This window comes from Macrobrachium nipponense, chromosome 24, assembly GCF_015104395.2.
Source record: "Macrobrachium nipponense isolate FS-2020 chromosome 24, ASM1510439v2, whole genome shotgun sequence".
Lineage (NCBI taxonomy): Eukaryota > Metazoa > Arthropoda > Malacostraca > Decapoda > Palaemonidae > Macrobrachium > Macrobrachium nipponense.
In genome coordinates this window covers 3719721-3746866 of record NC_061091.1, presented here as the reverse complement: position 1 = coordinate 3746866, position 27146 = coordinate 3719721, and the positions used below count along the sequence as shown (strand labels likewise).

The 27146-nt window shown below is 40.5% G+C and overlaps 1 protein-coding gene across 2 annotated transcripts in view; it reads right to left on the bottom strand.

Annotated features, from left to right (window-relative positions):
- The window catches only part of LOC135205004 (glucose-6-phosphatase catalytic subunit 1-like), a 43049-nt gene extending 19142 nt beyond the window's left edge, over nt 1-23907 (bottom strand). The window contains exons 1-4 of one of the 2 annotated variants that reach the window (XM_064235245.1): nt 23757-23889; nt 19689-19779; nt 19345-19443; nt 7140-7304 (exon numbers count right to left, since the gene is read on the bottom strand). In XM_064235245.1, the coding sequence (XP_064091315.1) occupies nt 7140-7304; nt 19345-19436 (257 nt within the window). In that variant the 5' untranslated portion in view covers nt 19437-19443; nt 19689-19779; nt 23757-23889. Of the gene's footprint in view, nt 1-7139; nt 7305-19344; nt 19444-19688; nt 19780-23756 lie in introns of both variants that reach the window. The other variant, XM_064235239.1, reaches the window with a different exon arrangement.
- Between the last annotated feature and the right edge of the window lie 3239 nt (nt 23908-27146).

Here is a 27146-nt window from a genome sequence, read left to right as displayed (position 1 = left end):
CTAGATGATCTGCAACGGGGGCGTGACCACAATGTGACTAGACCAATATGACCATAACTTCTAACGGGCACCGAAGCTAAAACCACCACCTGACCTAACCTATCAAAGTTAGTTCCATAACTTCTAGGCTAAAGAAAAGGAACGCGCCTCAAGCGACCAACCCTTCAAAGTTAAAAGCACACCTATCCCTTTTCTATAGGATAGGATTCGTGTTGCTTCCTGCACCCAATAATATATCTACGGATATGTATGGTCCTAGTGACTTACGGATCTGAAATGTCGTCTTCACATCCCGTCGGGAGTGTGAAGCGAACACAGAGTTGCTTCGCTAAAGCGTGGCACTCAGGATGTTTACTGAGTGTCATGCTCTGTTGAAATGCTTCCGAGGCCGCGCCCTCACCTCTTGAGTCATTCATATTAAGAAAAAATCTCAAATCTTTATGCAAACATAATGAATGAGACCTCTTAAAAGAACTCCTTGGCTATAATGCCAGGGTGTTCTTGGACATGAACCAGTCTGGTCTTTTTACGGAACACCGCAAGATTGTCGGGAGTGTGAAGCGAACCCAGAGTTGCTTCGCTAAAGCGTGACACTCAGGATGTTACTGAGTGTCATGCTCTGTTGAAATGCTTCCGAGGCCGCGCCCTCTACCTCTTGAGCATTGATATTAAGAAAAAATCTCAAATCTTTATGCAAACAATGAATGAGACCTCTTAAAAGAACTCCTTGGCTATAATGCCAGGGTGTTCTTTGGACATGAACCAGTTTGGTCTTTTTACGGAACCACGCAGATTGTCCGTTGACCTTGACTTTCTATAGTTTTATCAAGATAAAACTTGAGAGACCCTACAGGGCACAGGACTCTCTAATCGCCCCATTGCCCAATAATTTGTGCCATACCTTGGTCTCCAAGCCTTCGGGTCAAGGGTTAGACAGGTTTTCGTTCTTATCAAGAACGGAAGGCTTAGAGGACAGACCGCATTATGTCCTTTAAAGCCAAACCTCTGATGATGGCTAAAACCTCACTAACCCTCCTTGCCGTGGCTAGAGCGGTTAGAATATTAGCCTTTCTGGTCACGTGTATTAAGTTCGCAGAAAGGATAGGTTCGAAATGCTTTTGGCATCAGAAACTCAGACTACGTCTAAGTTCCATGCCGGAACCTTTGATCCAGAGAATTTCAAGATCTCCACAGACCTCAAGATCGTGAAGCTTTGTTGTTTGACAGAACCGGATCTCTGAGCCTAGAGGCCGTCAACAACATATTTGCATATTCTACAATAGTTAGGACTTCTATCTTATCTCATACTTCCATACGGAAAGATAGAACCATAACGAAAATTCACAGAGGTCGAGGTGGAGGAACAGTCATTTCCCTTCACTATCTCCAGAAACGGCCCCCTCCGATTGAAAACTGAAAATATGGCAGCACTGCTTTGTCTTGGCCAAGAGACTGCTAATAATCTTGAAGATCTTATCGCTTCTCGATAGTCTGAACGCCTTCAGACTCAGAGGAGAGATATTAGATACTTCACTAAGTGACGATGTTAGATTACACCGATTCTCTCGGGAAGGGTCTTTGGACAATTCTCTGAATTACCTGACCTCTGTGAATCCAACCTCTTAGAGGCCAACATGTGGCGACTAAAGCTAATCCTCTAGGATCATGAATAAGGGAACAACTTAAGAGGAAGCTCCTTCGTCTTCAATATTACGAAAAACTTAACGAAAGGACGCCCTCAGTCTCTCCTCACTTTCGACTACTTCTAAGTGAGGATTACTCAGACGTCAGTAGTTGTTGCCTTCGATCGAGAAGACCCCCACGGACGTGCACTAGTTTAACGAACCTCTTGAGGATCGTTACGTTCCGTGCCCCAGCCCATAACCAATTCTCTCTTCTCGAGCTATGAGAGAGCTGAGAAATTATCCGAGATGATTTGGGCCACTCGATCCAACCTCACCCTTCGAGGAACTGGAGAGACCGACCAATTTGGCTTCCAATTCTTTCAGACAATGTGCCAGAACATCTGTTCTCTGTTCGGATGTCTGGCACCCTCTCGCTATCACCTGAGGTGATCCTCAAGCCGTTGAGAGAAAATTAGAATTACAAGATCTTTGATGTTATTCCAATTTCTTCGTGAGGAAAATTTGTAGAGGTCTGAATTGCTGTTTATTCAGGAAAACAAGCTTCTCCAGCGAGGAAATGGTCCCCAGCAAACTCATCCATTCCCTCAGTCAGCCTGCTTCCTTCCCTAAATAAGGCTGCGCTTTGCATAAGCAGGAGAGCATTATGATAGTGCTATGCCGCGGTAGATTCGTACAGAATGTTACGTGCGGTAAACCCGCACCTAACAAGTATAAGAGATATCTTGTTGAAATTTTCTAAGTAAACGGCAGGTATGATCATTCAAGATTACTAGAAAATTTCCTCAACCCGAGGCTAAAATCCATGATTGTAGGGCAGAGAGACGGTTTATTAAGCCATTCCCGCAAGGAGAGAGACGTAACCAACCGCGCATGACACCGAGCTAGCCGGTACTATGCGTAGATCACACCTCACAGTAACAGCAGCCTTGATCATCGTCTCGCACGTATGTGGCCTGAGTTGCCAGCTACTCCTTTACGAAGGGATAGGTATTGAAAATTATCGAGCAAAAGGGAACTCTCAAGCAGGCAATTTTAAATTTAAACGAAACAAATTCGCTAACTACAGAAGCTGAGTTTGGTGTTGCAGTTCAATTAGAATACTTCATCGGTCTAAGTCGCAATCCGTAGAATAACTAGGATATGCGCCTACCCCTCGGACAATTCAACTGTTTAGTAGAATCATGTCGCGAGGTTAATATACGTAGTATATTTAATAGTATTCTGAACAACGATCTCCATCCTAAATTCTTTCCTTCAAGAAAACAAAAAAAAAAGGATTGGAGATCGACCACCTTCGATCTCTATCAAAAAGAGTGAAGGAGAAGTCTTCCTCGAAGAAAAGCTTCAATGGTGAACAGAATACTATCTGCCTGATTGCCAGCTACTCCCTTTACGAAGGAATAGGTATGATATTATCCGAGCAAAATGGAAAACTCCTCAAGCAGGCCTATTTAAACGAAACAGAATTCGCTAAATACAGAAGCTGAGTTTGGTGTTGTCATAACAATACCTGAAGAGTTGTTCTTACTCCGAAAACTCTTGGAAGGTTGAAGGGAGTGTCAAATAAATACATTAGAACAACAGTTCTTTCGGCTTCTATCCGCAGAGGTAAATACGATATGCGTATATGACTTGACCCATGCGTTAGCAAAATGACGCAAAGTTTGAACATCGAATTCTCTACTACATCTTTCCTCGACGAGGAAGAGAGAAAGAAAGGAAAACGACTGTCCACGTTCTAACTGAACGAGACTTTAAAAGAACATCCTTGACTCTTTGCCAAGACTCTTTTCCAAGAAAAGGGAGTAATATTCGAATAGAGATCATCAAGAGAGAACCGAGGATCGAAAAAGACCGTTCAATGTTCTTATGATATTGGACAAAAGACTTCCTGGATAGTCTACAAGTCTTTCTCTTAACCCCGGATGAGCCTCTGAAAATTAATGATGAGCCTCTGAAAATTAATGAGAGCTCTTCCGAAATTTGTTAATGAGTTTATCCGCTTAAACGATAAAAACGTTAAAAACTATGTCAATGAGAACTACCCCATTTATGAGGGGTCCCCCACTTAAATGACAATGGGGAAAACGTCCTGACTTGACAAAACTATTAGCACTTTGCTAATAGGGGAAAACCCTTTAACATGACCGAAAGTCACCCAGGAATCCAAGTATATAATCTTCCCGATTCTCAAAGAAATCGATGAAGAGGAAAGAGAGATCGAAGAAAAAATTCGGGTATGTCTCTCCGCTAACTCCGAATCCTTTTTAAAAATTTCTGTAAAGAAATGTCCTCAACAGCAAATAAGACGCCTTCAACAAGTCTTTTTCTCTCGCAAAGCGTCCTGCCGAGCTTCCACCGAAGCGTCCTGGCGAATGTCCACAAAAGCGTATCCTGGCTGAGCGTCCTCGAAAGCGTGCTGGAAAGCGTCCTGCCGAGCGTCCTCAAAAGCGTCCTGCTTAGCGTCCTGGAAAGCGTCCTCAAAAAACGTCCTGCTTAGCTACGAGCGTGTCTGAGCAGAGAACACCAAGTCTTCTTGAACGACGTTTCAGAGAGGAACTCGTTGAGCGCCTTGATGCATGCAAGGCCCGCCAAGAGGCGTCCTGGCGAGCGACCTTGCCAACATCTCAATGTTATGACGAACCGCGTTTTGCGTATGACATTTGAATATTTTTAAGGGACGTCCTCATGCGAGTCTATATGGAGAGCCGCACGATGTCCTGAAGAGTGTGAACACTAAAGGAAGACGTATGGCTTTCGTCTTCCGCAAGGTGCTTGCCGAGCGTCCTGGAGAATGTCTCTACTTATAGGACGTCGAGCACCTCCAAACGCTTCCTCACGTCTAAATTGCCCTTCTTATGCCGACCAGAGACATAAGTTGTTTGACTGTGCAAAGCAGCTTGCCGGCCGTCAAACTTATCAGCTTGCTTTTCGAAGTAAAGCGAACGTTACATACGTCTACGGAGCGCCATGAGGAGAGGAGACGAAAATGTCCTTGATTACCAAATTCTTTTGGAATGCTAGCGAGGTTGAAACAGCTCTAACTTCATGAGCGTTCACTCGCAGGAGGCTCAAATCACTCTTCTGGCAAGATGAATGAACCTCCTTAATAATGTATAAGAGATATATACATGAGCGTTCATATACATGAGCGTTCACTCGCAGGAGGCTCAAATCACTCTTCTGGCAAGATGAATAGAGCCTCTTTAATATGTATAAATGATGTATACATGAGCGGTCACTCGCAGGAGGCTCAAATCACTCTTCTGGCAAGATGAATGAGCCTCCTTAATAATGTATAAATGATATATACATGAGCGTTCACCCGCAGGAGGCTCAAATCACTCTTCTGGCAAGATGAATGAGCCTCCTTAAATGTCCCTTAGAAAAAGAGCCAGTGCATTCTTCTAAAAGGGAAAAGTGGTCTCTCTTTACTTTTTCATCCTCTCGTGACGAGAGAGAGGACGTGAAGCGGTCCTCTTCTCTCAAGCTTCTTTAGGGGGCGCGAGTCCTTCCGAGAACTCCAACCCCTGTGTGGGGAGGACGCCTCGGAGGACGAGAAGCAATCCTTCAAGATTCGTGCACGTGCACGATCTTTAGCAGCCTGGGAAGCGTCAACAGGTTCTGCCGAAGGGACGCCAGATCGGTGGGGAGCCCCCGTAACCCTCTTGCGGCTTTCGACATGCCCTCTCCCTGAGTCCTGGGAGTCCGACAGAGGTCCAGGCCTAGAGGCATTATGGGGCCGATCTGACGCCCCCTCCACAACACAAGGGGCAGCTACTTCACAACACTGATTGGAGAGCGAGCACTTTAGTCTAAGATTACTTGATGTAATCCTCTAGCAGACACTTCTTCTAGGCCCGTAAGCCATACCACAGGGTTAGGCAAAATAAAATCTACAGGAGGTTAGAAGGTTCATTATTTCTAACTTCTGTTTACTATGGAGGAAAACTCCTGATTCTAACACGCTCTAAAAAGCGTAAATGAATCCTCCTTCTTCCGTAATCAGTCACACATTACACTAATTACCTTATGCAAAGAAAACATGTAAACGTCATATATACTAAGCGAGTGTCTACCGAAAGTTCCGGTAGCCTCACCTTACCGTGCAGACAACAAAGTCTGAAACTAGGCTAACTAGCTTCAGACATCAAATGCAATGAAAAAATTTACGATAGCGTATGCCTAGCCACAAATCCAAGTTAATAATCGAAAGAATAATTAGGATACTTAAGTGGGCTAATGAAGTTTTTTCAAAAATCCTAGGCGGAGGTCTGTAAACAGTTGTTTAACCGACCGGCGACAGAAAAAAATATGAATTAAAATAAAATGGGAATAGTTTTCCTGATAATCCGCCTCCCCACAGCGGCGGGAATGGGTACTACCACCTGGCCGCCCACTGCGTGTGCCGCGAATTTTTAAATTCTGTCGGACTTCAGAAAATACGCTATATATATCTGTCAGGTAAGTTTCATGAACAAAATTTATAATTACAAGAGTGGAAACTTATTTTTGAGTGCAACCTTTTTTTTGCTATATTTTCAGTTTCAAAATGTTTTTTTCAATTATGAAATTTATGAACTTGAAGGCTGAATATCTTAATTTCCCTGCCTGTATTTTTTCCAAGATAAGATAGAATATGTATTTACTTTATTGTGGGGCCTTATGGCATCAGCGCACCCCTTAACTCATGTAAAAGGAACTACTATGAAGATTACAATAAAAACTGACAGACCTTTTCTGCAGTTTCCCTACAACTTTACATGCTTACAGTTACTGACAATCATGTTACATGCCACTCTGACACTCAAAAGCTAAGTTACAGTGTTTCATGTCTCATCTTTTTGAAGTTTGATGAAACTGGTTTATCAGTGTCAATAACATCTGACACAGATTCAGATATCTTGAAAATGGGTGATAGAAATAGGGCGTAATGTAACAGATTGAAAAACGTGTTTGTTTTGAATTACAGCAAGTCTTTTACAAACTGGAAAACCATAAGATGGCAAAAAAGGATCATTTGTTCTACTCTGAGTTCAAGTAAAAATGACAAATTGACACAAAGATAAATTGGAAACTACTGCTGTTGAGAATGTGTATGTACATCCAAAATTCCCTTCCACTGACAATATATTCTAAGAAATGAAAAAATAATTTCATTCAGATTCAAAATGTCTCTTCCCTGAAGAGCCTGATATCAAATCACCGTCATCAATTAGGTGAAATCTCAAAAAATTATTCTTAACAGATTTAAAACTGCTAAATAACTGATAAATGAATTCTAGGGCAAAAAAAAAAAGTGGTAGTCACATAGGTAACTAAGTTTGGCTTTCTCTTCATTCCTCCACATCAGTGACACATAAGCAACTAAAATGTTAACAAGTAGATAAAATTATCAGAGAACATCCAGATATCTTTTTTCAACAGGTATGCATAAAAAGCAATGTACTGTAAGAAATAATATTAAAAAAGTACTTTCATCTTAACACATACCATTTTAGGATCAAATTCGACCATTCAACCAAAATAGCTGCCCATAACGCACGAGCTCCAAGTTCAATTTTTAGGCCGGCAATAATAGGGAAGAAGAAAGTGAACACCTCTCGATTGTCCCCAAGAACAGATGCCTGCACAACAAAAGATTCCCGTGGTTGCAACCTGGAATGACAATTATGCATACAATAATCTTACAGATACAATAAATACTTTTTTTTGTCTTCTAAAATAAAAAAGGGTATGAATGATAAAACATAAAGACTGTCGGAGACTGGAGCTAGGGAGATACTGAAAAGGGCCCATACTGCTGTCTACAGTAAACTACAGAACGTACACTGTAGGAAGTAACCTCTCATGGGACAAATTTTGAGTTACATGTACACATGCAATTACATATCTACTTGAAAATTTAAACTGAGCAATTCACAATTATATATAAAAAATGTTATTGTTATAATACAATTAAGTTTGTTCATACTTACCTGGCAGATATATATATAGCTGTATTTTCTGAAGTCCGACAGAATTTAAAAATTCGCGGCACACGCAGTGGGCGGCCAGGTGGTAGTACCCATTCCCGCCGTGGGAGGCGGATACAGGAACTATTCCATTTTTCTATTCATATTTTATCAGTGCCACTGTCTCCTGAGGGGAGGTGGGTGGGCACTTTAATTATATATATCTGCCAGGTAAGTATGAACAAACTTAATTGTATTATAACAATAACATTTTGTTCATGAAACTTACCTGACAGATATATATATAGCTGAATCCCACCTTCGGATGGTGGGAAGAGACAGAATAGGATTTTTTGGGAAACTAAATTAAGTAGATGATATACATCTTGGTTCCTCACCTGTTAGCATAGCCGACTTCGTGATTACTGTCACAAAGTCTGCTTCTTGCGTTACTAGAGTTGCCAGCGAGGTAGAGACCTGTAATGCTGGTGCGCTCTAGATGATCTGTCAACGGGGGCGTGACCACAATGTGACTAGACCATATGACCATACTTCTGAGGGCACCGAAGCTAAAACCACCACCTGACCTAACCTATCAAAGTTAGTTCCATAACCTTCTAGGCTAAAGAAAAGGAACGCGCCTCAAGCGACCAACCCTTCAAAGTTAAAAGCACACCTATCCCTTTTCTATAGGATAGGATTCGTGTTGCTTCCTGCCCCCAATAATAAATCTACGGATATGTATGGTCCTAGCGACTTACAGATCTCAAATGTCGTCTTCACATCCCGTCGGGAGTGTGAAGCGAACACAGAGTTGCTTCGCTAAAGCGTGGCACTCAGGATGTTACTGAGTGTCATGCTCTGTTGAAATGCTTCCGAGGCCGCGCCCTCACCTCTTGAGCATTCATATTAAGAAAAAATCTCAAATCTTTATGCAAACATAATGAATGAGACCTCTTAAAAGAACTCCTTGGCTATAATGCCAGGTTTTCTTGGACATGAACCAGTCTGGTCTTTTACGGAACACCGCAGATTGTCGGGGAGTGTGAAGCGAACACAGAGTTGCTTCGCTAAAGCGTGGCACTCAGGATGTTACTGAGTGTCATGTTCTGTTGAAATGCTTCCGAGGCCGCGCCCTCACTTCTTGAGCATTCATATAAGAAAAAATCTCAAATCTTTATGCCAACATAATGAATGAGACCTCTTAAAAAGAACTCCTTGGCTATAATGCCAGGGTGTTCTTGGACATGAACCAGTCTGGTCTTTTTTACGGAGCACCGCAGATTGTCCGTTGACCTTGACTTTCTATAGTTTTATCAAGATAAAACTTGAGAGACCCTACAGGGCACAGGACTCTAATGCCCTTGCCCAATAATTTGTGCCATACCCTTGGTCCGTCCAAGCCTTCGGTGTCAAAGGGTTGTTTAGACAGGTTTGTCGTTCTTATCAAGAACGGAAGGCTTAGAGGACAGACTGCATTATGTCCTTTAAAGCCAAAACCTCTGAAGATGGCTAAACCTCACTAACCCTCTTTGCCGTGGCTAGAGCGGTTAGAATATTAGCCTTTCTGGTCACGTGTATTAAGTTCGCAGAAAGGATAGGTTCGAAATGCTTTTGGCATCAGAAACTCAGACTACGTCTAAGTTCCATGCCGGAACCTTTTGATCCAGAGAATTTCAAGATCTCCACAGACCTCAAAGATCGTGAAGCTTTGTTGTTTGACAGAACCGAATCTCTGAGCCTATAGGCCGTCAACAACATATTTGCATATTCTACAATAGTTAGGACTTCTAGCTTATCTCATACTTCAGACGGAAAGATAGAACCATAAGGAAATTCACAGAGGTCGAGTTGGAGGAATAGTCATTTCCCTTCACTTACTCCAGAAACGGCCTCCTCCGATTGAACACTGAAAATAGGCAGCACTGCTTTGCCTTGGCCAAGAGACTGCCATCTCTTGAAGATCTTATCGCTATACCGTTGAAGACGAAGGTAGTATATTGAATGCAACCTACGTCTTCACAGACGAATCGAGAGAAGGATTCTCAAGATTCTGAACCTGTGCTTACAAATGACTGAAAACGCTAACCGTCTATTTCATTGCTGTCCGGTGAGAAGTCGTAGTTGCAATGAAAGCGGGGCGTTCTTCAGTAATGAAAACACAGGGGAAAGCCGCCTGAAGGACTGCTTCTCATGGGCTGAACATTTGGAAGTAGAGCTGTCAGGTCGGAGAGTAGGCGATGTCTTTATGACATATCTGTTAATTCGGGATGAACAATGAACAATTGTACACCTACGAATATGAGATGTTTTAAAGACAAACTCAGATGTCTGCAAAATCATTCGCATTATCAGTGCGATGCAGCGGGAGACTTGTACAGACTTCTGTTACCGTGCGGTAAACAGTAAAATGAATAAGTCTAAGAGATATCTCTGTTGAAAATTCTCGCAATATCGAAGGCGATGGAATCTATCGTCGACAGCAGTAGATGGTCCTTCATAATTGTGAGAATCCCCTTTAATCAGAGACCTAAGTCCAAGATTGTTGGGCAGAGATACGGTTCGGTAGTCAATCAAAGCAGGGGAGAGAGAGAGACATAAACAACCGTGCATCTCGGAGGCCCAGCTGATACTGAGCGGCTATCAGGCACAGGCAGTTCAATACGCAGTAGCAGAGCCTGAGCTCCCGCTGACTCGTCATCCTGAGTTTGCCAGGTAATCCATATTCCACAAAGGAATGCGTTCGGCTAGAACCACCGAGCATAAAAGATATGCTCGAGCAATTATATTTAGGCGAAACGAATTTCGGTAAATATAAAAGTTGAAATGGTGTTGTCGTGACAAAACCATAAGTATATAAAATTGAAACAAACTCCTGGGAGGTTGCAGGCAACCCCGAGTTGCAGTTCAATTAGAATACTTCTCGTCTAAGTCGCAATCCGTAGAAAAACTAGGATATGCGCCTACCCCTCGGACAATTCAACTGCTTAGTAGAATCATGTCGCGAGGTTAATATAAGTAGTATATTTATAGGATTCTGAACAACGATCTCCATCCTAAATTCTTTCCTTCAAGAAAACAAAATAAGGATTGGAGATCGACCACCTTTCCGATCTCTATCAAAGTAGGATCGTGAAGGAGAAGTCTTCCTCGAAGGAAAAGCTTCAATGGTGAACAGAATACTAACTGCCTGAGTTGCCAGACTACCCCTCCCTTTACGAAGGAATAGGTATGATATTATCGAGCAAAGGAAACTCTCAAGCAGGCGTATTTAAACGAAACAGAATTCGCTAAATACAGAAGCTGAGTTGGTGTTGTCGTAACAATACCTGAAGAGTTGTTCTTACTCCGAAAACTCTTGGAAGGTTGAAGGGAGTGTCAAATAAATACATTAGAACACAGTTCTTTCGGCTTCTATCCGCAGAGGTAATACGATATGCGTAAATGACTTGACCCATGCGTTAGCAAAATGACGCAAAGATAAACTACATAAGTATTGTAGTAATTTGAACATCAAATTCTCTAACTACATCTTTCCTCGACGAGGAAGAGAGAAAGAAAGGGAAACCGACTGTCCACGTTCTAATGAATGAGACTTTTTAAAAGAACTCCTTGACTCTTTGCCAAGAAAAGGGAGTAATATTCGAATAGAGATCATCAAGAGAACCGAGGATCGAAAAGGACCGTTCAATGTTCTTAGATATTGGACATAAGACTTCCTGGATCTAGTCTACAAGTCTTTTTCTTACTCCCCGGATGAGCCTCTGAAAATGAATGAGAGCTCTTCCGAAAATTGTTAATGAGTTTATCCGCTTAAACGATAAAAACGTTAAAATCTATGACAATGAGAACTACCCCATTTATGAGGGGTCCCCCACTTAAATGACAATGGGGAAAACGTCCTGACTTGACAAAACTATTAGCACTTTGCTAATAGGGGAAAACCCTTTAACATGACCGAAAGTCACCCAGGAATCCGAGTATATAATCTTCCCGATTCTCAAAGAAATCGATGAAGAGGAAAGAGGGATCGAAGAAAAAATTCGGGTATGTCTTTCCGCTAACTCCGAATCCTTTTAAAAATTTCTGTAAAGAAATGTCCTCAACAGCAAATAAGACGCCTTCAACAAGTCTTTTCTCTCGCAAAGCGTCCTGCCGAGCTTCCACCGAAGCGTCCTGGCGAATGTCCACAAAAGCGTCCTCATAAGCGTCCTGCTGACGTCCTCAAAAGCGTCCTGGAAGAAAGAGTCCTGCTGGAGCCCTCAAAAGCGTCCTGCGAGCGTCCCTCAAAAGCGTCTGCGTAGCTTTAGGGTGTTGTAGGGGGGGGTGTCCTGATGAGCGTCTTCAAAAAACGTCCTGCTTAGCTACGAGCGTGTCTGAGCAGAGAACACCAAGTCTTCTGAACGACGTTCCAGAGAGGAACTCGTTGAGCGCCTTGATGCATGCAAGGCCCGCCAAGAGGCGTCCTGGCGAGCGACCTTGCCAACATCTCAATGTTATGACGAACCGCGTTTTGCGTATGACGTTGAATATTTTTAAGGGACGTCCTCATGCGAGTCTCCATGGAGAGCCGCACGCTGCTCCTGAAGAGTGTGAACACTAAAGGAAGACGTATGGCTTTCGTCTTCCGCAAGGTGCTTGCGAGCGTCCTGGAGAATGTCTCTACTTATAGGACGTCGAGCACCTCCAAAAGCTTCCTCACGTCTAAATTGCCCTTCTTATGCGACCAGAGACATAAGTTGTTTGACTGTGCAAAGCAGCTTGCCGGCCGTCAAACTTATCAGCTTGCTTTTCGAAGTAAAGCGAACGTTACATAACGTATACGGAGCGCCATGAGGAGAGGAGACGAATACTGAGTTGCTCCTCCAAAAGGTGGAATCAAGAATGTCCTTGATTACCAAATTCTTTTGGAACGCTAGCGAGGTTGAAACAGCTCTTAACGTTCATGAGCGTTCACTCGCAGGAGGCTCAAATCACTCTTCTGGCAAGATGAATGAGCCTCCTTAATAATGTATAAATGATGTATACATGAGCGTTCACTCGCAAGGAGGCTCCAAATCACTCTTACTGGCAAGATGAATGATCCTCCTTAAATGTCCCTTAGAAAAGAGCCAGTGCATTCTTCTAAAAGGGAAAATGTGGTCTCTTTACTCTTTCATCCTCTCGTGACGAGAGAGAGGACGTGAAGCTCCTCTTCTCTAAAGCTTCTTTAGGGGGCGCGAGTCCTTCCGAGAACTCCAACCCCTGTGTGGGGAGGACGCCTCGGAGGACGAGAAGCAATCCTTCAAGATTCGTGCACGTGCTCGATCTTCGGCAGCCTGGGAAGCGACAACAGGACCTGCCGAAAGGAAGCCAGATCAGCATGAAAAACCCGTAACCCTCCTTCGGCTTTTGACATGCCCTCTCCCTGGTTTCCTGGGAGTCCGACAGAGGTCTAGGCCTAGAGGCGTTATGGGGCCGATCTGACGTTCCCTCCTAACGAGAGAGAGGACGTGAAGCGTCCTCTTCTCTAAAGCTTCTTAGAGGGCGCGAGTCCTTCCGAGAGCTCCAACCCTTGCACGGGGAGGACGCCTTACCTTACAGACCTTACAGACCTTACATCTTGTTCGGGTTGCCCCAGGTCCCTCAGTGTGAGGCACCTCTAATGTCTACCAGAGATTTGCTAGTACAGCTTCCGGTATATTTTGCATCTTCCAATCTTGGATGGTCTGGGATGCAGTTTAGATATTTGTCGAGCTTATTATTAAACACATCTACGCTCACTCCTGATATATTCCTCAGATGAGCTGGCAACGCATTGAATAGACGCTGCATTATCGATGCTGGTGCGTAGTGGATTAATGTCCTGTGTGCTTTCCTTATTTTTCCTGGTATAGTTTTGGGCACTATTAATCTACCTCTGCTTGCTCTTTCTGATATTTTTAGATCCATGATATTTTCTGCTATTCCTTCTATCTGTTTCCATGCCTGAATTATCATGTAGCGTTCTCTTCTCCTTTCTAGACTATATAATTTTAAGAATTGTAGTCTTTCCCAGTAGTCTAGGTCCTTAACTTCTTCTATTCTAGCTGTAAAGGACCTTTGTACACTCTCTATTTGTGCAATATCCTTTTGATAGTGTGGGTACCATATCATATTGCAATATTCAAGTGGACTACGAACATATGTTTTTATAAAGCATAATCATGTGTTCAGCTTTTCTTGTTTTGAAGTGCCGTAACAACATTCCCATTTTTGCTTTACATTTTGCCAACAGAGTTGCTATTTGATCATTGCATAACATGTTCCTATTCATCATCACACCAAGGTCTTTAACTGCTTCCTTATTTGTGATGGTCTCATTATTAGGTCCCTTATATGCATATAGCTTTCTTTCTCTGTCTCCATAATTTATTGATTCAAATTTATCAGAGTTAAATACCATCCTATTTACCTCTGCCCAATCATATACTTTGTTAAGGTCTCTTTGTAGAGCGTTCCTATCTTCATCACAAGTAATTTCTCTACTTATTCTTGTGTCATCTGCGAAACTACTCACTACCGAATCCTTCACATTATTGTCTATGTCTTCAATCATAATAACAAACAGTATTGCAGCTAACACCGTACCTTGCGGCACACCGGATATTACCTTGACTTCATCCGATTTCTCGTCGTTTGCAATAACTATCTGTTTTCTGTTGTGTAAAAATTCTTTTAACCATCTTCCTACTTTATCCACGATATTGTGTTTTCTAATTTTCTTCGCTAATATATTATGGTCTACTTTATCAAAAGCTTTTGCAAGTCTAAATAAACCACATCTGTTTCATTTCCGCTTTTCATATTTTTGAATATGTTCTCACGGTGGACTAACAGTTGGGTTTGTGTACTTTTTCCGGGTACGAAACCATGGTTGTCCTTTATTAAACAAATTATTTTTTATAAATGTTTCATAATATTTTTCTTCATTACCCTTTCATACACTTTCATAATATGTGATGTTAGACTCACAGGCCTATGAACTTACTTGCCTCTAGTCTTGATCCACTTTTGAAAGTAGGGGTAATATATGCTAATTTGTGCTCATCATAAATCTTGCCTGTATCTACACTTTGTCTTAATAATATTGCAAGTGGCTTGCGATAGAATGAACTACTTTCTTTAACAAAATAGCAGGAATTCCATCAGGCCCTGCAGCAGCTCCATTTTTAATTTCATTAATAGCCTGCACAATATCAGCTTCATTAATATCTATGTCAGCTAAATATTCACTATTTTCATCCCTTACTTCTATATCATTATCTTCATTATCTATTCTAGGGGTGAATTCTCTCTTATATCGTTCTGCCAGTATGTTGCAAATTTCCTTTTTTTCATTCGTTAATCTCCCTTCAATTCTCAGAGGGCCTATTTCTATTCTTCTTTTATTCATCTTCTTCGCATATGAGTATAATAGTTTGGGGTTTTGCTTGATATTTAATAGGGTTTTTTCTTCCAAGTCCCGTTTTTCATTTTCTTTTGATTGTATAATCTTTTGTTCTGCATTTTCTATCTTACTTTTTAGTTCTATAACTTTCCATGCATTTTTTTCTTTTGCAAGACCTTTTTTCCACTTTCTGATTTTCTGGAACAAGATCCTTCTGTCTCTTGGTATGCATGAATGATGTTTACTTTTCTTCTTCGGTATATATTTTTCCACTATTTTCTCCAATATTTTATATAATATCTCCGTATTTACCCTTATTTCATCACTTACGAAAATGTTATCCCAATCTTTGTTTAATTCTTCATTAATTTCTGACCATTTTATATTTTTACTGTAGAAGTTGTATTTTCCATATCCTTCCCACTTTTTCATTTCTTGCTTATCTCTATTTTCACTTGCTTTGGAATGAACTGTTAATTCTATGACATTATGGTCTGAAATATTCGCATTATAAACTATTATTTCTTTAACATAATTCATCTCGTTCACAAATACTAGGTCTAAAGTATTTTCCTTTCTTGTTGGCAGGTGATTTATTTGTTGAATGTTGTATTCTAGTAGCATATCTAATAGCTTTTCAAATTGCCTCTTATCTTCTGCACTACTATTACTCTCTTTTTTATATGTATAAGTACAACCACAATCTCCTATTCGTTCTTCCATTCTACGAAAGGAAAGTTGAAGTCACCAGATAGGAGAAATAGTCCAGTCCTTGTGATTTCTACATATATCATCCAATTTTTCAATTATTAAGTCAAACTCTTTAGTATTAGGAGGTCTATATATTACTATGTTCATCCAATTTTTCAGATTCAAATTCTACCGCTATTAGTTCACATTCTGAGTTACTATATTTCTCATATATTTTTCCTTGTTTTTGTCTTTCCCATATATTGCGGTTCCCCCTTGATTCCTATTTTTTCTATCTGATCTATAAGTTTGGAACCCTTTTATTTGATCATCATTCCCAGTCTCTTGGGAATACCAGGTTTCACTTATATTCATTATATCTATTTTCTTTTCATTTTGGGTTAGTTCTTCTAAGTACTCTATTTTTCTTTTTGAGTTACTCGTAACTAAACCCTGCGCATTCATCACTATGATGGTTTGCGTGTTTTCTCCTTCATTTAATACTGGTAGTAATAAGGATTTTCCCATGTCTCTTTCCTGTTCTGGTATGTTGTTCTTTTTTTCATTTCCAGAAATTCTGACATTAAAAAATCCAACTTTTCCATAATATTTGATCTTCCTTCATCATAATTATTCATTTTGTGTCTGAATCTGCAATTTTCTCCGTTTCTTCTGCAATATCCTCTTGCATAATAAATACAGTTATTATCTCTTGGGTATAATTTCGGAGCTGATGCTTTGAAATTTTTTGCTGACACCTCTGCATATCTCATTGGTGGTTTGCTTTTCTCTTTTACCTGATATTCTTGATTTCTCTCTTTATTTGTTTCTTTCTTATTTTGGATTTTATTACTTGGTTGGTTATTTATTTGATTATGATTCATGGCTACAGGGTGCATATATTTGCATTTTTTGTCGAACTTACATCCTTTTCCTTCTTTTAGGTTTTACATATTTTTGGATGCAGATCTCTGCAATCATCCCCATATCCATCTAAGTATGCACATTTACCATATATTTCATAGTTTTGACATATCTTAGGATGTTTGTAGTAACATCTTTCTCCAAATCTGCAATTCCCTCTTTTCAAAAGGTTGCAGATTTTGTCTTTCTTGTCTATTTTTTCCTCTTTCCCGTCATTGTATAGATCTGGGTAGAGCCTCTTCGGGATTTGCTTTTCTGTTGTCATATCGTAATTTATTTCTTTCGTAGGTATGGCTGGCTTTAATTTGCCTCATATGTAGTATCAATGAGTATCTCTGCATCCATACTTTTATCTTGTTCTTTGTTTTCCTTTATTTTTTTCTGTCATTTCATTTTTGTTTACTTCTCTTCCGTTTTCCTCTTCTTCTTTTTCTTCTTCTTCTTCCTCTCCTCTTCTTCTTCATCCTCAACTATTTGTACATTCAATCTTGATTTAATAACATTGTAACTATCCATGATAGACATGTTGAACAAAAAATTCTTGTATCTTTTCTCAAATCTTGTATTACCTCAGCACACTGTGGATGGGTCGGAATGTTGCATGCAGCACATTTTCTGATTAGGTTTTGTGGATTGACTATGCTATACCAAACCTTACACAGTTTGCATGCTTTTGGCATTCTTTTTCCTAATGCATCAATTAGGATATTCACAAGATTCACCTTATTCATTTTCTTTGTCGGAATATGTTGGTTTATGTATATTTTCTTTATGAGTCTCTTGACCACTTGGATTTTATTTGGAACTTCTTCAATTATTTTCAAGATGTTTTCATTAGATTTGTTCCAGTTTGAAGGATTATATCCTTCTAATATATCTATGAATGCTTTTGTATCTTTTTGGTTAGGACTGTTGCTGATTTCATAGATGAGAAATGCCAGTTCCCTTCCTGCTACCTCATCGTATTGCGAATCTGCTAAACACGCCAAATTACGCCACCTCTTCCCGCAGTTGGAACTTACTGCCATCTTGTTCTGATTTATAGTATTACACTTGATAAACTAACTTAGAAGACGCTTTATCCTACTATTTTTCACACTAATCTTATCACCGATAGTTTACCGAACGAACCCTTCTAGATATTTCTCAAATTCTAGTCGTATGTTAAACTTGTGATATCTGTTGATTAATCTGACTTCACGCAGGTACGTCTCACCAAGCAAGATGGCTACTCGGAGGACGAGAAGCAATCCTTCAAGATTCGTGCACGTGCACGATCTTTAGCAGCCTGGGAAGCGTCAACAGGTTCTGCCGAAGGGACGCCAGATCGGTGGGGAGCCCCCGTAACCCTCTTGCGGCTTTCGACATGCCCCTCTCCCTGAGTCCTGGGAGTCCGACAGAGGTCCAGGCCTAGAGGCATTATGGGGCCGATCTGACGCCCCCTCCACAACACAAGGGGCACTACACTTCACAACACTGATTGGAGAGCGAGCACTTTAGTCTAAGATTACTTGATGTAATCCTCTTCTTCTAGGCCCGTAAGCCATACCACAGGGTTAGGCAAAATAAAAACTACAGGAGGTTAGAAGGTTCATTATTTCTAACTTCTGTTTACTGTGGAGGAAAACTCCTGATTCTAACACGCTCTAAAATGCGTACATGAAACCTGCTTCTTCCGTAATCAGTCACACATTACACTAATTACATTGAACTTATGCAAAGAAAACATGTAAACGTCATATCTACTAAGTGAGTGTCTACCGAAAGTTCCGGTAGCCTCACCTTACCATGCAGACAACAAAGTCTGAAACTAGGCTAACTAGCTTCAGACATCAAATGCAATGAAAAAAATTTACGATAGCGTATGCCTAGCCACAAATCCAAGATAATCGAAAGAATAATTAGGATACTTAAGCGGCTAATGAAGTTTTCAAAATCCTAGGCGGAGGTCTGTAAACAGTTGTTTACCGACCGGCGACAGAAAAAATATGAATAGAAAATGGGAATAGTTCCTGATATCCGCCTCCCACGGCGGGAATGGGTACTACCACCTGGCCGCCCACTGCGTGTGCCGCGAATTTTTAAATTCTGTCGGACTTCAGAAAATGCAGCTATATATATATCTGTCAGGTAAGTTTCATTAACAAAATGGAAATTAAAAAAAACAGCCACTATTTTATTATTATTACTAATGAAATTCCCAGAAAACATAACTACAAAGAGACAATGACATGAATGAATACTAATGGAAAAGACTTGCGTCAAGTTAAAAATAGAAGGTCAAGTAAAGAGCTGCCTCAACCAGACCAGAAAAAATATACCATAATATAATACAGGAGATAAAAGAAACTATCCTTGATGGAGATGTCTGATCCAACTTCTATTAACTAACTCACTTCAATTTGCACTCAAAAGCTCCTTTTCATGACATATAAAATAATGTCATAGTAATCAAAGCTGGTTTTTTAGGAACTGAAATAAAATGTACACAAATGATATTATTTACAACTACAGGTGGTGAGCAACTGAGCTTCTGTGGATCATAGCTTTAGATATTGGTGGATATTTATCAGCTCCTAGAAAAACAGACTATAGCTTGCTCCAAATGCAAACAGTACAATGCATATTACTTATTTCCTTGACTTAAGCTTCATATATGGATCAGTATACTTGAGAGATTACCAGCTGACAGTTAACAATATCATGCATTTTTCATCCTTACTTGTCCTGCAAAAAGGATATTGTTTCAATGCTCTGCAGGTTCCACTGATCTGTAAAACTTATTTCTTCTATCAGATCTTCTGAGTTCTCCATAATTTACCTGAAAAAAATTGAAATCATTAAAAGATACAAGAAAAGCGTACACTGCACATTGTAAATAGACTCGATGCATGTGACAATTGAGATATAAGTATGTATTCAACTTGTACACTACATGCAATGCCTACATTCTGTGGTACATCATCCAAGATATAAAGTAGTACATGTTTTCCACACTCTGTTACTCCCAGCTTCATATACATGTGAATAAAAAGCAAAAGATAAATCCATTAAAACTTAACTTGCCTCATATACGAGAGATCGTTGTCCACAATTTTCAGTGCATTCTCATCCAGTACAGCTATCAACTCTGCCAACAAGGCCAGACTTACAATTGCTGTGGATGATAAGGTGGAAATAAAGTTGGTACTGACATGGGAGAGATGCAACTATTCCACAGGACTGACACCACCAGGGATCTGGCCCGTCACTGCCATTTTACATATTAGCAATACAAGTAAGTCATCATTTTGTTACTGGTTCTCAAAACAAGTTTCAACCAAGAGTGGTCCCTCTTCGCTGAATGGGTTGGTGTTGTTGTTAGGGAAAAGGGTTGCCATTATTCCTAACACCAGTGCCCATTTAATATATCACCTTATGCTCACTTGAGGATACCCTACAGAATTCAGTCTGCAAGTGTGTTTTATCACACAGGCCACCTCTACCAACTTCATGGTCTCAGCTACACCAGAAGTAACATAAAATCCCACAAAGGACAACAATGTGTATTGCGGGGTTGCCTAAATCACCACCCACAGACCAACATGATCTCTCATCACACAAATTCTCTCTCAGATGTACCTTTCCAATCAAGTCAGCTGGGCTCCAGAAGCAAAGGACCTTCAGACTCCAGTGGATCCCCACCAAATTGACAACCCTCAATCTCTGAGGAAGGAAGAGCACATCAACCCAACCATGATGTTGAATGGCTGTAACAAAGAGGTACAAGAAACACACCATGATCCAAAGATAAGCAAAGGACTAGTCACTGTCACCAACTTTGTCTCCTGGCCTAGAGTCAGCAACAGACCTATCAACAGTAGTATTGAACACAGGTAAACAGTCATTAGCATTACTGAGCCCGTAGAGGCTCGTGATCAAAGCAACTCCTGCAAAACAACTTATACAACTTTCTCTACAGCAGAAAACAAAGTTGAAGCAGATCATACAGCACAAGGATACAGCAACAACTGCAGTCAGAACTTCCATTGCCAAAGTAGGGACCCCAACAACACAAACAGCATTAGAGGTGCTCCAGGAAGTAAGCAGAGGTCAGTCCCCTGTATTTGACCGAGGGATGGTCACAAAGCCTTCAGGAATCCAATAAGTCTGATGGAATCACAGGTTCACACTTGTATAATAAGAAATATATAAACTATTTTGAAATGTCTGATCTGTTATTAAAAGAATACAACGGCCTTCTATGTGGGATGGTAGTCTCTCAATTGACAAGTTAAAGCTCCATCTGGAAGTGTAACATTCCAGCCACAACAGTGAGCAAGGAAACAATGACTCCTGTCATTTTTACAACATGGTACAGGGAAGCTAGACATGGACAGTCCCGCTCTCCTAACTTCATGAGATCTTGCCCGAACTGTATGGCTGTCCTCCTCCCTGGAAAAGTAGGACTGAGCTGGAGAACATGAGGAAGCAGCAAGGGGGAGACTGGCAGTTCTGGAGGAAACAGCTAAAAGGGTTCAGCTGAGTTAAAATGGGAAGTGTTTCTCTGCAATGAAAAGAGCAAATGCTTTTTGACCTTCCCCCTCTTCTTTCTAAACCTCTTCCACTGAGAAAGGATCAGCATGAACATACTTGCAGGGTATTCCAGGGATGCAAAACTGGTGGGGTTCCACTAATGCAAAGGACATAAAGAGCTTACAACTGCCCTTATCCTGCACACCTGTGTTGACCTGTTTTCTCATTTTCCATTAGGAAAGCACATACAACACAAACTATTAAAAAGGTTTGACTTCCACCTTCTAAGGGATAAGTAAAGCAAAAATCTGTCCTTTACAGTGGCCAAAGAAAAGTGCTAATGACAGCAGCAGGTTGGAGGGTCTGTTTCCCTCCACTCACCCACCTACCACCAGCTAGGTATATACCTTGTTAGTTGCTTCCAAGTTGGAACAACCAATTCTAGCTCATGCTAAAGAACACCTATACGTAACAGGCAGTGCTTTGCATTTTCATTGGAAGAAATTCTCTTAGTATTATATTTTACTTGTTGAAGGAAGTATGCTTAGTAAAAATTGTGCTCATATCTTTTGAAAAATCTACTGTTACTGAAATTTTTCCCGATGAATATTGTCACTTACTTGGATTTTTCTAAGTAGTAGTTGGTTTATATCAATACTGTCCCGTGAGACGAGGTTCTGATCTGATTTTGGTTGTCAAATGCACATACGTAGTCACTGGTTAAGAATGGATTATGTATCTGAAAGGTCTTGTTATTTTCACCTGGAGCTGTGGGTACATTGGGAAAACGGTGTAACAAGACTCATTCTTTTGCTGTGTCACAAATTATTTGGAATTTTAGAAATCTAGTGTTGCTTGGGAAAGTCCGCTCCAGTTCAAAGTCAGAGCACCTGCATCACTAAATTCAATGCCAAATTTTGTCTTCACACAGCTTTTGTTGACCTTCAGGAACATGTTTTACCTAATTCTTTGCAGTGTCCAAAGTACAATTCTTCCTTACTGTATAGGGAATACTAATGGCACTTGTGGTATTGTAGAATTACTACTGCGAAGCTTGCAAAGATAAAGAAAAGACAGCAATGTAGTTTCTCAGTCAAAGAGTTTAAAGATACCCTCTATGAGAGTTCTCACCTTCCACCATGAAAGTGGAAGTAATTTTTATCCTGATCAGTCTTAAGACATCATGCACTACAGTAAGGACCTGGCGCCCTTGGTTCTTGGTTAGGTTAGGCTAAGAGTGGCTGGTTAGGTAGCAATCTTATTAATAATAATTTGCAGTGCCCTTGGTTAGGTGAAGGAGTAGGTCTAGATGAGGACCCAGCATCCTAGGTTTTGTTAGGTTAGATAGGGGTTCACCCCCAACTTGGTAAAGATGTGGCTTTCAAGAATAGGTTAGGTTAGGAAGTCTAAGTAAGGACCTTGGGTAATTCTAAAGAAGAACTCTCCATGTATATATAATTTATTAATATAATTTTGACTGAACAACATATTAATGGTGTCTTGGATCACCTATGTTCTTCCAGCTCTTGGATTATTTGGATGTCTTGCTAAATTCCAAGATGAATGTGTCCTCCTCACACAGACTTTCTTTTTTTTCCTTCCGAAATGTGTTTTATTCTTTGCAGTGTCCCTAGTGTAAGTCTTCCTAAAATTACAGGGATGGAGATATTTTTTACTGAATGTGTACATATTGCAATACTGGTGAGACAATTTGAGAAATTTACTCAGATAATATGATAAATGTACAGTCTGTGGGGCTGGTACTAAACATGGTGCCCTGTGGGGCTTTTCCTAACATAAAAACATTAAGGAAAGCAAATTTCTCGAATTATCTTTATTGTTCTGTAAAAAAATTTCATCATTAGAAAATATCTTTGAGAAGAGTGCTACCTTGGAATTATCAGACCTGGTGTCCTAGGATAGGTTAGGTATGGGGGGGATGAAGACCCCCACTCAAATAAGTACATAGCCCCCTAGGTTGGGTTAAGCTAAACCATTTTTTCCCAACCTAAAAACCTCGCCATCATGCGGTCCCCCTCATCGCAGGATATACCTAGGTAGCCTATAGCCTAAAGGTGGGGTCCACTTAGGTATATATCTGCTGAGAAAAGAAATCTCAGAAGCTTTCATTGCACACATTAAAACATAAGAAAAATAAAGTGTAACGTCCTAAATGCAAAATACTTAAAAGTGAAAGCTGCCATTATCTCTTTTGGTGTCCTATAGCCTAGTATACTATATATATATATATAGTATAGGTATATAAGCTAGGTAGTAAGCTACCTAGTCACTCTTTCATATCGGGGGTGTGACTTGGTTTCTAAAGCTGTTGGCCTACCTACTACAGCATACCCTAGGCCTTAAGCTAATGTTTTTATTGACTTTTCTATTATTTTGTTTACTGAAGGGACCACTACTAACATGGCTAACATCAACATAGCTATATTCAAAACCTGACACGAGTTCGGCCCGGTCACCACAGTCTTAAAATAGAAACCGGTGACCATGTCACTCTGGACTTGATGTCAGTTAGGCTTAAGTATAAAATAAAAAATAAACGCAATAAATTTGACATAAATATAACATTGATTTACAAAATCTATATAAATATCTACTTACTTCAATATGCCAAGCTGATATTAACTAAGTTCTACAAAAATCATCCGTCAAAGAGGCAAAAATTGACAGCACACAGTTAAGCACTCTAAGCGAAAGCGACACTTTAGTGACTTCACCTAAATTGTAAACAAATGTCTTCTTCTTCTCGAAAACGTACTAACGGTCTTGATGTCATTCAGAGTTTCTTTTCACGGATCGAAGGTGCAAGGAAGAAGACAGGCCTTCAGATTCTGGCAGATTTTTAATGTTGACTCTAGAAATAGGCTTACAACTTCTGATATATATTCTGCTTCATCCTAAACTAGGAAGAGGATAACAGAGGAATTAATGAACAGGTTCCACATTTGGAGCTAATAATGTCTAGCCAGTTAGGCAAACACAATTTTCATTTCTGTACTTCATTTCACAGTGATTTTTTCCTATGTGTTTGGCTAACATACATATCAGTAATGCAGTCTGTGAGTGCGTATAAACATGTTAAAGATAATGTATAGAGACACTAGAAATAATATTTAATCGATTTTTCGCATCTACAGTTACTACGTATATCCAACATAAACTTCGCATAAGGATTTTATGCTTAGAATGCAAGTTATCGGTATGTTTCTTAATTAATGTAGTCAAAGAAAAACAGAATCCAGACTTAATTTTTCGTAAATTCAGCTAAAAGCAAAGTTTGGGTTGTACTTACATTCTGACTTAGTTTCAACTACGAGCAGTGTATATTTTGTAATTACATTCTCACTTTGGTCTTTATCGTTCGTTTGAAAAGGGCCATGTAACTCCTGACAATGTCAATCAACCAATGAATTGAGTGAAATGGATTCAGAAATATATATATATATATATATATATATATATATATATATATATATATATATATATATATATATATATATATAACCACAATGTCCCCTTAATTTCTTGATTTCCAAAATGTGAAGAAATCAAGAAGTTTAAGTGGGGACTGTGGTCAATAAATATTAGAAAGTAGTCTGGCAAAAAGTTACTAATAGATTATAATATATATATATATATATATATATATATATATATATATATATATATATATACGTATATATATATATATATATATATATATATATATATATATATATATACAGTGGAACCTCGACATACGAAAGTCCCAACTTACAAAAAATTCAAGTTACGAAAGCAATGTAAGGACAACGCTTATTCACAATTTTCTCTGTATGTAGTTCAACATTTGCGTTGTTCTTACTTCCCTCCGCGAGAGCGTTCAGCGGGCTTTCCGCCAATGTATATATCTTGTGAAATCATATTTTATGTACTTTTGTATTTTGTATTATATGTCTCTCAAGAAGCACAAATCAGGTCTCGCCGACCCACTTTTATTCTCTCGCGGGTCGGTAACCACATTTCCGCCCGCATACTGTATATTTGAATTTTCCCTTACCTGTAATAAAGTCAGTACTCTACTACCTGCCCTTTTGTCCACACCTCACAACTGGTGACCTTCCGGTTTGGACAGTGACCCAAGCGGTTTTGGCTCAGCCATTAAGGGACTAACTACCGCCGCTCACCTTCAGAGATCTTTAACGGACTCACACGGCGCCTCAGTATAGGTCTCTGAAAGTTCCTACCGTGGAAAAAACCAACGCTTCTAACGGACTAAATATGGCATACCTTCACAAGGTGTGTTCAGGTGTTCCTCAAACGGTTTGGCCCGCCATTCACGACTCTGTCGACCGTTTTTGTAAGAAAGGACAATGGGCACAGACAGTACCGCGCGAAAAGCCGAGGCCTCCCCTGCCCCAACGACATTCTCACACACAGCTGCCACTCAAGCGGTCAAATTAACCCCCTTTACAACAGCGAACCCAACCACCTGGTTCTTCCGAGCTGAAGGGCAATTCCGGATCGCGGGACTCACGGACAAGGTAGTGCAGGCTGACCTCGTCACAGCAGCCCTCCCGACAGAGGTGTTCGAGCGAATAACTCCCTGGATGACCGGTCGAGCACAAACCGAACCTGTCACACTCGATGAGATAAAGACAAGGCTCGTGACAGCCTACTCCATGCCCATCGCTGGAAAGGCCGCCCCGCGCCCTCCACCTAGTTACGAATACGAACCCCATGTGCGGCGCCGACCCACAGGATGCCTGGGACATGGTAAGGACAACGCTTATTCACAATTTTCTCTGTATGTAGTTCAACATTCGCATTGTTCTTACTTCCCTCCACGAGAGCGTTCAGCGGGCTTTCCGCCAATGTATATATATCTTGTGAAATCATATTTTATGTACTTTTGTATTTTGTATTATATGTCTCTCAAGAAACACAAATCGGGTCTCGCCGACCCACTTTTATTCTCTCGCGGGTCGGTAACCACATTTCCGCCCGCATACTGTATATTTGAATTTTCCCTTACCTGTAATAAAGTCAGTACTCTACTACCTGCCCTTTTGTCCACACCTCACAGCAAAGACGAAGATTTTTTTGCCTCTGCATACGAAAATAATTCAGGTTACGAAAGGGTGTTACTGTAATGTCCTGAGATTCTCCTGGACCACCGAAAACAATTTTAAAACTCACGCGCCTCTAACTCTGTAGACTTGCCACCATCATCCCACTCTCCCACTGGTTCCTGATGCTATTCACCAGTGTAAGATCCTGCTCTCCTATTGGTCAGCATCTATCCCATCATGCTCTACGTAAAGGCGTCATTCGGCCACTCCGTCGCACCAGCATTATCGTACACACGCAGAATTCGTTCGTTCACATATACGGTTTCATTTGTTAACGTAAATTCGTGTTAGTGATGTTGCTTTGTACTTTATCATGTTGTGTGAGAACTAAACCCTTAAACGCAGGAGAAAATTGTCTGTTGGGTGCTTAATTGACGTATAATACGTCTACGCTAAATTTTTTTTTAAATTCCGGAAAAATAGTTATAGGCCTACTTGGCAAAAACTTTTGAATCACGTGCCTTGAGAGATGGTGGGAGTTCACAGACCAAGCTGTTGTTTTGTTTACAAGCGTTACCCAGCTGCGTATGCACGAATTGCTTTCTTCTTGCACCAGCAAGCATCAGCGACATGTCGTCCGAGAGCGATCTTTTGCCGCATTCGTGTTTTGCCAAACTTTTGCGAGTGTTTCAGTATTTGTGGTGGTACAAGACGTACGTAGAGATGTCTGCATGTCGAATGGAGTGCGAAAGGAGTGTTTTGCCTCTCGGTAGGGATCATGTGAGACGTATTTTGTACTTGGATGCCGGAGAGGGACCAAGCAACTAAGATGGCCTAGCTCCTCAATGCCGTTCCATGCTGCCTCGTGTGGCCGAAAGTGTCCAAGCACCACATCGTGTACCTTTTACAACCCCTAGGAAGCATCGGGGTGTCCTGAGGA